Source organism: Doryrhamphus excisus, chromosome 1 (genome assembly GCF_030265055.1).
Source record: "Doryrhamphus excisus isolate RoL2022-K1 chromosome 1, RoL_Dexc_1.0, whole genome shotgun sequence".
Lineage (NCBI taxonomy): Eukaryota > Metazoa > Chordata > Actinopteri > Syngnathiformes > Syngnathidae > Doryrhamphus > Doryrhamphus excisus.
This window is the reverse complement of record NC_080466.1, coordinates 31,735,358-31,750,415: the sequence shown is the minus strand read 5'-3', so window position 1 is coordinate 31,750,415 and position 15,058 is coordinate 31,735,358. Positions and strand designations below refer to the sequence as shown.

General features: G+C 46.4%; 1 protein-coding gene across 4 annotated transcripts in view; it reads right to left on the bottom strand.

The window, feature by feature from the left end:
* tbc1d32 (TBC1 domain family, member 32) overlaps positions 1 to 15,058 on the bottom strand; it is a 55,150-nt gene that overhangs the window by 29,631 nt on the left and 10,461 nt on the right. For all 4 annotated transcript variants that reach the window (XM_058064256.1, XM_058064263.1, XM_058064278.1 and 1 more), the window contains exons 24-32: positions 12,247 to 12,369; positions 10,762 to 10,870; positions 9,580 to 9,673; positions 9,370 to 9,483; positions 7,100 to 7,183; positions 4,021 to 4,096; positions 2,642 to 2,757; positions 1,294 to 1,448; positions 19 to 159 (exon numbers count right to left, since the gene is read on the bottom strand). In XM_058064256.1, the coding sequence (XP_057920239.1) occupies positions 19 to 159; positions 1,294 to 1,448; positions 2,642 to 2,757; positions 4,021 to 4,096; positions 7,100 to 7,183; positions 9,370 to 9,483; positions 9,580 to 9,673; positions 10,762 to 10,870; positions 12,247 to 12,369 (1,012 nt within the window). The remainder of the gene's footprint in view (positions 1 to 18; positions 160 to 1,293; positions 1,449 to 2,641; positions 2,758 to 4,020; positions 4,097 to 7,099; positions 7,184 to 9,369; positions 9,484 to 9,579; positions 9,674 to 10,761; positions 10,871 to 12,246; positions 12,370 to 15,058) is intronic.

The following is a 15,058-nucleotide window of genomic DNA, read 5'->3' as shown; positions in this document are numbered from 1 at the left end:
AAACATGGAGCGTCTTACCTGGGATGGAGTGAAGCCAGACATCCTGAAGGCAGAGTGGACCAGCGGTAGTTCGGCCTTCAGGAGCATCTCCACATAGTGAGCCGTGCTCCAGTAGACAGGAAGGATGCCCGACTCGGCCACTTGCACCGCCACGTCTACCTGCAACCACGACAACCAACATCTTCCTTCTTAATAGTGCCCATGCTCGTCACCGCAGAGAAGCGTGTGTGTAATGAGTGTGATAGGACACATTGTGACACCATGAAGTAGACAACATCATACCGCCGCTAGCTAGGTGAGAGCGCCCCCGTGTACACACCCACCACTTTGTCACAAAAACAGGCTTCGCTACACATCTTAAAGAGCTTTGCCAACTGTTCATCAGTCAACTAGAGATGTGAGAGGTCGATGAATGTCAATACGCCAACCTCCCTTGATACTGATGGCTGAAATGGGAGTGTAATGTCAGCTCTGATGCTGACATAGCTACGCTAGCATTTGTCCATCTCCTTAATATTAACTTATTGGATATGATGTGTGGCATCCATTTCTTTTCTGTTTTTTTTTTTTTACTTTTGACATTTTTTATTCTATTTTTTTATAACTTAATTGATTTAAACATTTAAAATATGTATTTTGAAAAATATATTTTAAATAAAAACAGTTCAACCGTATTGCTAAATGTATTTTGCCAAGTTTGACAGACAGGTTTTTTGTTGTCAAATCTAATTTAAATATTTGTATTATTTATTAATGAATAATTCATATAACAATAATTATTTAGTAAGACATTGTTAGTATTATCGTTATACAACAGATGTACGCTGTGAAAACCTTGACTTCTTTCAGTGTAAGAGTTCTGGTAAAAGCATACAAAGTGAAAAAGCTAATGACATTTGTCATAAGTTCTTAAGGGCGATGATACATTATCATGGATTCACAGTTCCAGGCGGCCCTCTGAGGGTAATCATACCTGCCATATGGCAGCTCGGTAGTAGAGCTTAATAAAAGCACCTTTGAGCCAGCATCATGGCCAACACGTCCAATTCCACACAAACCAACAGGAGCTCCACTTCCACCTCATTCATGGTGCCACCAAAGAGAAACACACTAACTGTATCCCACTAGCTATGCAGGTATCAACATCATCATCAAAGAACACACTTTTGTACTCATTTACAGCCCACTCGCACACTTCCCCCACATGAAGTTACCCAGCATGCCTTGCGGTTATATTATGTGTTCTACTCTGGCTGTACTGTGATATAATACTGTTTAGGGGAGCCAACTCACAGAGGCGTGTATCCTGGCTGGCCAGATGAGGGCAGAAGTGAGCAGAGAGGACAGCTTGACAAGCACGGTCCAACATCGCCGCCAGTCTCCGGCCATCATCAGGAACACCGTGGACGCCAACCAGTCGTGGCCCGGGTAGTCTTCATGCTGGACCACTGCAGTGCAGAGTGAAGGAGGATGCTATTTCAGCTAGACGGGGAGTCGCTGAGCAGTGAGTAATGGAATTCACCGCTGTTTCACTCTACCACCAGTGCAGCACCATCTTGTGAATAAATGTTTACTTTCCACCAGTTGGAAAGCAGGAAATGATGTTGCTGCGTGGATAATGTAAGAAATTCAATCAAGGTGGTCCATTTGCTAAAAGGTCTCTGTGGTAGCAGCTGTGCTTTGTCAAAGCCACATCAAGCTGCCGGTGATGAGAACCACATGAAGCTCCTTCTTACATAAAGCACGCTCTGGTCAAGGGCGGGCGCCCCTCCATGGTGCTACAGCGGGTGCTCTGTGGACGCCAGTCTGACAACGTCCATCAGGACCTGCTGCCAACAAAAGAGTGACATGCGATGGATGCAAAAGGATGTGCTGGTTCCATGTTAAAGGGTGAACAAGCACATATGTGGCAGTGCTTATCCAAAACAGTGGAAAACGTTACATTCCTAACAAACTGAAAGTGTAACTGTAGCCGTCACAAACGGCCCTGCTTTCAGATCAAGCAAATTCGGACTTTGTTCAGGGAGGTACAAAGCAATATGATAATCTGGGAAGCGGATCCTTCTGGGTGTTTGGTGCAACACCGGGGCCATATCTAGTTCCCGGCACAGTAAAGTAATAATAAGAAGACAAAAGTGGTGATTTGTTTGTTAAAGCCGGCGGCTCAGCAGCCAATAACAAACAGCAAAACAGCTCTTTGACTGTGACTGACAGCCTCATCCATCTGTAATGTGCAGTCAAGACTTTGCTTTCAACCACACAGAATTATAAATGATGCACAGAGCCCTGCGGAAAACATTGTTTTCATCTGCAGTGACACAAAAACATGACGGGAACGAGGACTAAAAAAAAAGAACAAAAACACAACATCAGGCAACCTCCTTCCTCTGTGCGTCAACGTTGGCGTTCCTGACCGCAAAGACTCCGCTTGTCATTTTGGACCTTTGTCAGAAAGTTGCCATTTGTGACTCGTGACAATGTGATCACTGCATGAGCGCCTCCAAAATAGAGACCCCTTAAATGTCAGGGTGGTATTTGGTTATGACGAGGAGCCTGACATTTACTAAATAAAGGAAGGTGTAAGCAAGCATGACCCGTGGGCGGAATGTCTGCTGGAAGATGTGGACGGCTGAAAGGATACGCAGCTCTGGGGACGTTTGGACTCTCTGACGGGACAAGAAGATCTTCACGTGCTTGGTGAGGAGTGTCAGGCCTCTGCGTGCATCTTCTTGGAGGAGCTTGAGGGAGGCGCCATACCTGCGGGGGGGGGCAAATAAAGACACACCTTTGTTGGCCCTGCTTTGTTTCGGAATATTTATACTTTGACTGCTTTGGGGCAAAATGAATGGAAGGGGAGGCTAACCCCGAATGTGACACCAGTGACCAATAACAATAACCAATAACACTGACATTTAAGATGGATAAAATTTCATTTTTTATCGATCTATCGCACATTAAAATGAGCCCGTACAGAAAGCGTTGAGCAACAAACACAAACCACGGCTTGGGAGCCACAACGCAACAACTCACTCGCATCTGACAAATCCCACAGTGCACTAAACACAACATTTATAGCATTGCAGCATTTCGCTTGCTGCCAGAATGTTCTCCTCGGGGGTGTGGCGGAGGGGACGACGTGGCGTCATTAAGGATGCAAAGGAGCAGTGTGACAACGGTTATGTCGGTCACGGCGGCTGCAGGAGCGTGTTCATTATCACGCTTTATCACGCTGGTAGCACGAGAGCAGCGGCAGCGGAAGACACGCTGACATCATTAGAGTGTGTGTGTGTGTGTGTGTGTGTGTGCGCATGTGTGTGTGGGAAAAGCATTCAGGCTTATGCTGCTGTTTACATCAAAACAAATTGTGCAACTTTGGAGGTTTTACTTCCCCCAAATTGCACTAAGCAGTAACTAAATGCAAGGTATCTGGGGATGCTATAATAGGCTGTGATCTACTCACAGCATTGAAGCGTTTGGGAAGAAGAAGCCAAGACGCATTCTAATAGAAGAAAACAATAGATAAGCATCAATGTGTGTAACTGCTTATGTAAAAACACAATTGAGCAACTATTCCATATTTTGAGGCATTTCTCTTTGCAGGTTCGTCCTGTGAGGGCGGGACTTAAATGATGCACTCAATACAACCCTGATGGGTTTAAACAGGAATGCCCATTACGTTAGGTAGTTTAGATCGGAGTCAGCTGACATCAAGCTCCTTCTGATTGGTGGTTGCCCCCCCCCGCGGCTAAGATGAAGCCTCAGTCTCTACACAGACATGGAACTTTCCTGATTCTGATTCCAGATAAAGTGAGTGCTAAGATGGCCATATCTACAATAAAAGTTATCCGTTGGCTTGATGAAATGAAATTGATGTGTTGCCTTGACTTGGGCTACATTGTCTTTTGCGTAATCAATATAATTTCTTGTATATGTGTAATGTTTGATAGCAAATGTAGAATGTTTCATAGTAAGAGATGGATCATGTTGACAAGTGTGAGCACCCCCAAGTTAAAAAAATACCTCAAACAGACATCCATTCCAAGGATTTCCACGGGCGATAAGACAACGGCATCCACATCCTCCTCCTCTTCCTCTTCTGTAAAACAATGACATGAGATGTAAGGAAGATGTAAAGCTTGCAACATGGAGGCCAAACACGTGATGCCATGATTCGTATGTCCTCGCACATTCGTATATTTCCCATAGAAACCAGTCTGTTTGCCCTGTACTGTGTTGCTGACTCCCCGTCCGTGCTTTGCTTTTTTGAGCGTGGCTGTTAAATGACCCTCCATGGGGCCAAGGAAAGTTGTCAACACCAATTCACTTCAATGTCAGCAGGATGTACAGGAAGTCTGCATGAAAACTAAGGTCCACTCATCCTCATGTATAATTATTTCACTGGAGTTGAATTATTTCTAATGGTTTTCATACGTTTCTGTTGTCACCTGACCTGATGGAATGAGACATTTTTTACAAAAAAAATATATATCAACTATATTAATTTGCGGGCCTCACTGGAAACGGTTGGCACCACTTTGGTGCCATTTTGACACAATTAGGAAGGGGGGGCTGGGAAGAATAGTTCAAATGAGCAGCGTGGGAAAGCTCTTCATCTGGAGTCCAAACGTTCCCCTCGGCGAGATAACAGCAGAGCACACCATCAGTCCCACCGGCCCCTCTTACGTAGCACCACTAAGTGGCGGCGGCCATGAAAGCGTATTAGTTTCTGCGGCGTTACAGCCGTAATTGTATGGAGGGAACACGGCAAGGAAGGGTGATAACGTGCCAGGGCTGACAGTTTGTTTTGAAAAATGCCTCCATTGCTTCCTGTCTGCGCGGCGAAGTGAACATTATTATTACTACTCTGATTTGTTGCCTCTCACCGTTTGTGCGGCGCCGCCAGGAAGAGGCTGATCTATTAGGTGGCCCTGCACGTCTAAATTGAAACTTCAATAACAACAAGTATGTCGCCGTGTGCGTTGCCAACAGCGCCAACCCAACACTGAATGCTGCGTTTTGTTCTGATTGGGTTTAGGCCCTTTTGCGCTGGAGGCGACGTCACAACAGGAATTACTCATTTATTATTCTGGAAAAGGCGGCTGTGAAATTAAAGGTAAGGAAATAGTCCTTGTTTATTGCTCCATCGTCACGCCACAGAAGCTCAGACTCAGGAGCAGCATTGTGGCTTGGTCCTGGTCTTGGATCTGTGGACCGGCTTCAGACTCTCGGCAGGGTTCTTGAGGGTGTGGGCAGAGTTCGCCCAACCAGTCTACATGTGTTTGTGTCCTTGGAGAAGGCATCTGGCCCTGTCAAGAACGCATTGGTCAGATCTGACGAGCCATGAGGGGAGCGTGGTCTAGAAATGGATATCGATGAAACATTTTTGCGTGGGCATGTGCGACCTAAACAAGGACCGATTCAAGAGCCAGTGGGTGTAGTTTGGGAAGAGGACTATTAGAATGCAAAGCCACGCCGGCCTTTTTGTGCAGGCCACCTGAATTTCAAGCGTGGGCCGCCCTCATCAGCGAGGAGCGTGAAGGCTGAGGAGATGCGGCACACAGCGCTGATGTGACAGAGGTTAATGCTTGCCAAATGAGTCTGCTCTCACCACACAATGAGAGCGCTCTCAAGAAGGGCCGAGGCTTCAGGCGACGTCTGTCCAGCACACACACGCACACACACACACACACACACACAGTGTGTGGCAGAATTCAACATAAGCCCAGTTGGCTTCTCATCTCCTCAGAGGGTATTTGACAGGATTGATTAGAAGTGCTGAATTTAGTCCTGCGTGTGCGTGTGCACGTGCATGTGTGCGTGGACAGATTCGCGGCTTCATCATGCCACCAAAGCGAAGAAGAGGAGGGGAGATGAAGGCCATTGTTAACACCGCCACAAAAGGGCTGTGAAGGCGGGGCTTGTTATGGAGAAGAAGTCTGATTGGTACCCAACAATTCCATCAGTTAGTTGCCGGTGTCTTGGTGACCCGTGTCTTAGGCTCCAGATACCGGAGAAAACCCACGGACGCACGGGGAGAACATGCACAAGGAGAATCGAACCTGGGTCTCGTAGCTGTGTGGCCTGCGCGCTAACCACTTGTGCAGCCAGCTGCAGTGATAAGACAGGACATCTCATCGCATAGGACATCTCATCAATGTTTTGCATCCTTACTGTCACCTAGCGACCACAACACTACATACGTGTACCACTTGTATTTGAATACGCTTGACTAATACTACACCATAGACCACCATGAACAGCAATTCATTCATTTGTGCAAACGCCGGCCTGGTGGTCACCATGTTGGCCACAGAGTCAGGAGATCAGGAAGTGTAAAACCGTGAACTGTAGCCTTGTTAGCCTTGTTATCTTAGCCGAAGCATACGACTCTCTGGTTGCGTCTCATCACATCGTACAGAAGTACAACAAATTGCACAATTAAAACCCGGGTTCGTCACCTCAGATGCTATCAAAAGTTTTCCTCTGGTGGCGTACATCATGAATGTAATTTGTGCAAATTGCAGGGGGGGAAAATAAGAGCGAAACGTGCAATTAGCACCTCAGCGCCGGTGGGAAATGTTACAGTTTCCGTGCATGGCAAAGCTGGAGATGCACTAATTAGCGGTGGATGCTTTTCGGCGGCCCATGATCAGGTTGTTTAGCCCAGCGGCTCCCCAACACCAACCTGCTGACAGCCCTTGTTTGATATGCTAACGCAACACGTTTTAACCTGGGGTGCAATAAACTGAAATGAAGAGGAATAACGAGCCATGTTTCTGTGTGTGAAGAAGCATGGCCGCCATGCTGAGGTGATTTCTATTCCATATCTCCTCCAGCTGGGATGCTCCCTCACCTTTACCTCCATGGTCTTTCCTTGAACCCACAAACAAATAGCTCAGTCGGCGGGCCTTAAAACAGGGCAGGCTGATTTCCTCCAAACGCGTCTTATTATCACACGGCAGCAGCCGCTGAGAGAGCAGAGTTCACGTTGGCGTCCCTGGCCTCACTTTGCTGAGCCACGGGCCGCCGTTTAGCTGCCTTTCTTACACACGAGCTGCTGGGAAAAAAGCCCAGTGCTTGTTTGTTGCTCTGCACTGACCTTTGTGCTGAGGCGGAGAGAAGACGTGTTCTGCGGAAGATTTGGACAGATGGACCACAGCCTTCTCCAGGAGGTCAGCCAGCACTGCGCACAAAAGCAGAGGAGGCACCAAACTACGTCAACACAAAGGCAACAAAAGAAGCTTGGAAGCAATTAGACGTCAGATAATAAGTAGTACACTAGCGAGACGTAATTACCTTGACTGCTTACACGGGGGGGGCAAACTTATTGATACATTGTGTATATTAAAGATGCTCAAAGCAACCCAGCGTAGGTCAATATATACTAAGATATCAGATATCTATTGATAGATATCTATTGGAATAGCACAGTAATTTACAGTACAGTACTACAGAATAGTACAGTAATCCCTTGTTGATCTTGGTGAATGTATTCCACACTCGACTATAAGGGACTTTCACAATTTCAGAAATTAGGATTCCTTATTTATACATGGAGCTTTTTGAATATTGGAATATACTCTATATATGGCTGCACGGTGGTCCAGTGGTTAGCATGCTGGCCACACAGTCAGGAGATCGGGAAGACTTGGGTTGGAATCTCAACTTGGGCACCTCTCTGTGGAGTTTTCATGTTCTCCGATCATCCCAAAAACATGCTAGCTTCATTGCCCCCCCCCAAATTGTCCATAGGCATGAATGTGGGTGGGAATGGTTGTTTGTCTATATGTGCCCTGTGATTGGCTGGCCACCAGTCCCCCCAGTACCCCGCCTCTTGCCTGCTGGGATAGGCTCCAGCATAACCCCACGACCCTAATGAGGATAAGCGATTGGATGGAAGATAAATAAAATATTTTTCCTCTCTTAGTCAAAAGTTTCCCGACCCCCAGCTTTCTCCGCTCCCTGCCTCTGTAAATGATAACTACGCTAATCTTCATCACCAAACCTAACTTATGAATGAAATTTGCGTATGTCCAGTGAGTGGTTGGCAAAGGCATAAAAGTCCTGCCAAGCTAGCAAGGTATGACGTGTAAATACACTCCACTGGGTGTACAGATGGAGGCCACCATTAATGTCCATCACATAAAGGAAGTGATAATCGCAGCATGGCGGCGCACGAGGCACCAAACAACAAGTGAATGCTCAATAAATTGTGGAGGAAGCGGCCCTAATTGATTCCTCATTAGAAGTAAGTACTACAATTTCCTCCAATGAAGAGTTCTTAAAACGTCTGCTTAATGACGGGCCGCATAAAGGCAAAGGGAGGCGCGATAAATCGGCATCACAGCCCTCCCCGCCTTAAGTGGGGGCTGTAAAAAGGGAGTGAAGAGGAGGAGTAGGAGGAGGAGGAGGACAGCGTGCTGATGAAGACGAGCAGCCTGTGCACACTTGATGCGTTGATGACAAGATGACTCCGCCTTCACTGTGACTTGTTTTTGTCCCGCTGAGTCACGCGTAAATTTGCTCCCGCTTAGATGAAGGGAGTGAGCGTGACATTTCAAAGCGGCGATGAGGACTTCTTCAAAGGTTGTAGTGTGTGTGTGTGTGTGTGTGTGTGTGTACATGTGTGTGAGCAACACAGCAAAGTAGAAAGAAATGGAATGACTTTTCCATTGATTTTTGTCTGTCACACTTAGCGTGCCTCCGGTCACGTTTCTCAACCAATCTTCATCAACCTTTCAATAACCAGGGCTCCAGACTGCAACTAATTCGCTTCCAAAACGACTAAAACACGAGACATTACAAGTCAGGTTTCCGTCTAGTTCCGCATGTGCGACCTGATAAATGTTTGTGGAGATGAAAGGTATCTTGTCGGAGTCTAAGCCTATCCAAGCAGCGTGTGATCACTCACATTTGACTCATATTGATGTTGGACTATTCTACCGTCTTTGTTTACACATTTGACCTGGCTCCACTGTCTCTCTGGCGGCAGCTAGAAAGCTACAATCATCGGTCTGGTATCTGCTCCACGGACTCCAAATGTGACTTTTTATAGTTTGTATTGTCTTTGACTAATATTCAATTTTTTTTGAAGCTCAGGATGTCACAATATTATACAATATAGATGGTCTTCAAATACTCCAATACTTCCAATACCTGATGTTCAGTGTTGGGGAAAGCAGCCTGTCACTGAAGATGTCAGATGGCTAGGTATGTGTATGTTTATGTTTATCATCAGACTCACATTTCTAGGCCACCTTTCAGACATATTTCCACGTCCAGCACATTGATGTTAATATGCCCTTTGATTGTTTTTGGAGATAATTGTCCATGCTCAGAGAAGAAACAACCCTATTGAGTTTGATGTACCTGCGCCACTCAGGCTGTTTTGCCCGCTGGTCAGAACTTTACAGTAAATTTGGCGGCACGACTCCATCCAGTTCTCCTCCATCTTGGTGGTCAAGAAGGCGCTCATCTCAGGCTCTGTCAAACAGTGGATGCAGTTGAGGGGAAGTGGGATATCGGTTACCCAGCCCCAGACCCTGACCCAGACCCTGACCCTGACGGAGGGAAACTCACCCAGTGGATTGTGTTGGGGGTTTGGTGGATCCAGCGTGTAGCAGGATGGTGGAGGAAAGGATGAGAACATGGGCCACGGATAAGGATCATCCCCCTGCATATCAAACACATCAATGATACGTCAACGTTCTTGAGTCTTCATGTTTTAAGCCTCGGTTCAGACGGCTGGAAGCCAGTTGATGAGTGATTTATGTTCGGTTTGCATCGATGAAAGATTGCTAAAGGCTTTCATACTGCTGCTTAACGATTCCATCCGCCTTTGTCTAAACAGTTAGCTAGGCGGTCTCCCATGGCGAGAAATCCCAATTTAATTTCGTCGAACAGCATGACTGACGTCTGCTTTAAATATGAGTATCCGAGGAAAAGGCTGAAAACGTCAACATGCTTATAAAAGCTCCGCCCACCAGGGCTCACTTCCAATTTAGCAAACATTATCTGAAACTTGGGCATGGTTGAACACCAGAATACAACATTCTAACTACATGTGTAGGTCACAAAGGTGGAAAAAGGCATCATAGGGCCCTTTTAATAATAATAATTGTGTTGTCATTGACTAATATTTACATTTGATTGATGATCTGAAACATTTAAGTGTGACAATCAGGAAGGGGGCAAACATTCCCCCTCCCATTGCATGACAACCACCAATGACTATTCAAAGCTGGCCACTTGAACACATTAAAGACATCCCAGGTTTGGATGGCCTAGCGCTATCTTCCGACCTCCAGCTATGTCTGTAAAGCAGCAAATTGAAAAGTAAGTTTAAGACGCAATGGTTAAACGGCGCAGTGAGGAAGAGCGGGTCGTGATCCTGCTTGTAAACTTCACACCACATCACAGCTTCTTCTCACACAGGAGGAATAAACAAACCTGTGAAGTGTGAAGGAGACGCGTCTGCACCCCCTCCTTCCCTTTAAAATGTGTCATATCCTCTCCGTGACCTCCTCTTAAATGAAACCCTGTTTTCTGTTCGCTGAGACAAGACTTGAATAATTGATATCCGATCCCCGATTCCTGCGAGACTACGGGCTTCAAACAACCGCTGAAGTGTCATTTGTGAATTAAAAAAAAAAACAGCAATTTCAAGTCGTAGCTGTTTTTTATGTCAAAAGTCTGAACTCCTACCGGTTATCCAGGATAAGCGGCAAAGATAATGGATGGAAGGATGGAAGGAAGTCTGACCTGCTGCAGGGCTCGAGGGGGAAGTCTCCTCTCAGACGGGCCTCCGACCAGAGCCACGCGAACCAGCACGTGGTTCCTCTCCACGGACAGACTGTCGATGATGCAGCTCCTGAGAAGATTTCAAAACAGCAAAAAAATGACCTCCACACCCAAACCGAACCGTGTTGCTCAGTGGTAATAAAAACCTTTAACACACTCCAACTATGAAAAGATGGCTCTGAAAAGCGCAATTACAGCCGTTGCACGGAGAACAGAGGTCGCAGAGGTCGCAGATGCCGGCAGCATCAGTGCATTATCGCTGCGAGGGGAAGCGCGTTAGCGTGTTAGCGCTCCTCATCAGATGTGTGAATATCCCAATATTACTGCATTTTAAGCTTCAATGCTAACTGCTTTAGTGCCAATCGCCCAAGCAATTTGGACTTGAAATTGGCAATAAAAGTAGACGACTGTCTTGTGCGGCACTCAGTGTGAAGGTTTGTACGCAATTGGCAAAAATGATTATGCACTCCCAAGTCCATGAATTCAACTCAAACGATGCTTTGTGGAAACAAATGAGGGCACAGTTGGGATCATCGCCAGAGTAAGATGGCGGATGCAGGGAAATAGAAAGAGGTGATGCTGGGGGTCAGCTATGATGATGATGATGATGATGATGGAGACAGGAAAAAGCAGATGTATGAACAAGTTGCCATCTTACAAAATGTTCTGACGTGATATGCGAGTTGGCGTTTGGAGGCTATTTCTTCGTACACGAGCCCGAACTGGGGCCGCAGTTATTAGCATGACAAATAGTCTCCCAACATTTTCACTTCCTGTCCGCTTTATTTCATCTTATCTGCGACAAGGCAGGCAAACACTTTCTCCTGCCTGGCCATGATTACTTTTCACAAGAGTGCATGGCACGTCACGCCGTTTTATAAACTTGATTTGTCCCACGACGCAGTCGTACATGTTATCAGTGCGGCACCACTCAGATGATCTAAACATCTTCTCAGTCTCCTATGGTTTATCATTGGGTGTGGAGATAAGAGCCAGGACAGACGAATCCAAGGAGAAGAAGACACATTTTCCCTGGAGACATCTATCTAATCTATCTGATATCATTTGAAAAGGATGGGACCGCTTTAAACTGGTATTCTCCAACAATGTTTGAGGTACGCGGGTCATGGATCACACATGTAAGTCCTGCCAGTGCAGGATTAGACCAACAATGTGGCAGGTAGTGCACGTGTACACCTGGCCTTTGAGCATGTGTGAACCTTTCAAGAGTCAAGAAACACAACTATCAGCCTCGGCAGCCCGGACCCCTGAAATGTTCAACAAAGCCTCCGGCGGTGAGCCCGCTGAGCGCTTGGCATTTGCGCTTCAAGTGTTCCGGCGGTCACCGTGACCCTCCGCAAGTTCAACCTTTAAAACAGTCTCAACCAGTCAAGGTTTTGCACCCACTCCACTAAACGCAGCCGCACACGTGGGCGAGCGCCTTACCTGCTGCTGGCGTCCCGGTCGGCCACGTTCTCCCGCTGGCTTTGAAGCAGCATGGAGCAGATGCCGTACTGGCTCTCGAGCAGGAGGAAGGAGTCCAGACTGGAGCACAGCACGCTCAGCAGCCTACAACCACAACAACAACATGGAACAAGTACTGGGTACTGGGATAGAACAATAAAGCACCAACTCATTCTTAAGTGTCAGACAGGGTGCCATCATGCAGACTAGCCCCCGCCCCCACCCTCGTCTACTTCCTCCTATGAATGTCTGCAGGAACCGGATTAGTGAACCCAATTTTCCCCAGCAGCTTCACTCGCTAGCTTTGTAAAAGTGGGAATCCCCGCGAGAAGCCTTCACGGTTCATTTTCAAATGCTGGTAATGATGCCAGGCTTAAGCATTCTGCTGAGACTCTGCAGAGACAATGGAATAAAAAAGAAAAGACGCATAGGCTTTGTACCTTACAAGGCCCGACGCACAAACATGAAAAGGCGTGATGGGTTTTATCAGTCTAATCTACGTGCATGTCCCACGATGATACACTTTCATCTCATAGGTAACACATGAGACCCCACCACTGCAAACACAATAGAACCCATGATGCCACGCGGTAGCTGCTGCAGATGTTTCTAATGTTGTGTCCAGCTCCTCCTCCTCAAGTGGCTGCCGTGTCTGCTGTTATGCAGGACAGATGCTTGGACTCAAGCGAGACTGACAACTCGTCTCACTGGCTGTGACAGCCGCCGGGCGAGGGGCTTCTAGCTTGTCAGACCCTGTGGCCTTTCCTTTCGTGAAACCAGGGAGGTGAGAAGCAAAGCTGGTTTCACTTTGACTGAGAAGGTCCTTCCTGGGAATAGGACACTTCAGAAGTCTGAGGGACGACAGTCAAACCTCGCTTATCATATGATCCGGGTTTCATCGGTCGACTAACATGGATGGATGAATTTTCTTTATCGAGTGTGACTGCTACTGAAAATAACCCGCCATGGGGCCAAAGAAAGTTGTGAGTAGTTGAGAATGTAATAAGAAAAAGTTAAAATGTAAATACTAATAAAACTCCAGTTTTTGCCTCACTCTCCGTGCATGTCTGATAATTCTTTTTATTTTCTTTGGGTTTTTTGTTGTTGTTTTTTTGTTTAATTTGTGGTTTATTTTATTTTAAAGCTCCAATTCTAATGTTAAATATATACTTTTATACTTCCGTGATGCAATATTTATCATTACATTCATGAAAACATGGTGTGAACATAATGTGAACAACCATATGGTTTATCAGCAACAATCTGTAGGACAATTATAGTCCAGCAACATATCCGTTATCCTGACGGCCCGCATACTTTTCTTTTTTCATCAGATCCAAATCCACAAGAACTCCTGATCAGCGGTAAAGGACATCACCTCTGAGCTATTAAGAGCTGACATGATCTCCACTTGTCAGACGTGCGGCTATATCAACACGGGCAAATAAACACACACTGATGGCGATACAATAAAGCAGCATAATGGGCCTGCTGGAGTGTTAATCAATTAGCCGCTCACGGCCGGGGATGTGCCTGTAAAAGACTCCACAGGACATGCATCTTTCCAGATCGATGCCAAGCCTCATTTGGCTCTGCCAGGAGACACCCTGACACTTGACTCAGCAGCCATGCTAGCACTGGGCCTGACTGATAGCAACAGATGAGAAAGCAGAGGGAGGGGCCGAGAAGCACCTCTCGAGGTTCCAAGTCATGGTTAGCCTTACAGTATTTACAGCAAATGTCAACAACTCATATTGCTAACAATGTGTGTGCTGGACAACATGGCCGCAATTTCCTTCTACACACACACACACACACACACACACACACACACTCTCTGTGTGTGCATTAATCCATCAGCAGTGGGGAGGGTGTAGCCAAGGCGCCCAATCAATGCAGGCAGGGCGAGTGCTTGTTGCCATGGCAGCAAAGGCTGCTGCCAGCACAGAGAGGAGAGGTGAAGGCATGTTGGCTCTTCATCTTCACCAGGTGGTTTACTTCCATCAGGGCACTTGAACACTGATGCTGATGATAGCGATCCAGCTTGTACAAACCCGCGGACTAAAAAGCCATTAAAGATGGATGCTCTTGAGCAAGGCAGCAAGACCCCAAGTTACCTCATGATGACCTAAATCAGTGTGGAAAGGACTCATGAAGTGTGACCCGCTATAACTAAAAAGTGTATTAAATGGAGATGCCCAGCAGATTCCTTCACGGCTGAGGTGCCTTGCTCGAGGGCATTCCTCAACGGCTAGTAAGCAGTCGCTCACTTTAACTCAGGGGTGTCCAAATTGCGGCCCATGGCTGCTATGTTATGGCCAGTGGTACATTCCAGACTCTGCATGTAAAACTAGAATTATTCTGTATCCAATGTGTTTTTTGGAAAGGAGTCAATGGGGGAGAAAAGCACCTCCGTTCACTCCGTTTAGGTTTTCACCTGACCTTTTGGAACGGATTAATAATGAAACCCGAGGTTCCACTGTTGTTCTGTTTCTTTATAACATCATTGAAATACGCTGAATGTCTGTCATGATTCAGTGGCAGAATCCTAAACCAGGAGAATCAATATGTTGCAAAAAAAGTGCTAAAATGAAAATAATAGAGGACTGTTTGTATGTGTAAATTTATGTAAAGATATGTGCTGACTCTGTGTGTGCTCCGTTTGTCAAAGCAGACATTCTGGAGGAGAACAAAACATTCCTGGAGAAGTTATTTATTCTCCATAATGTGGAGTGTGACACATCAACACCTGAGCAAATTATGGAGGATGAGGGCCTTAATTCCCGCTACAGCG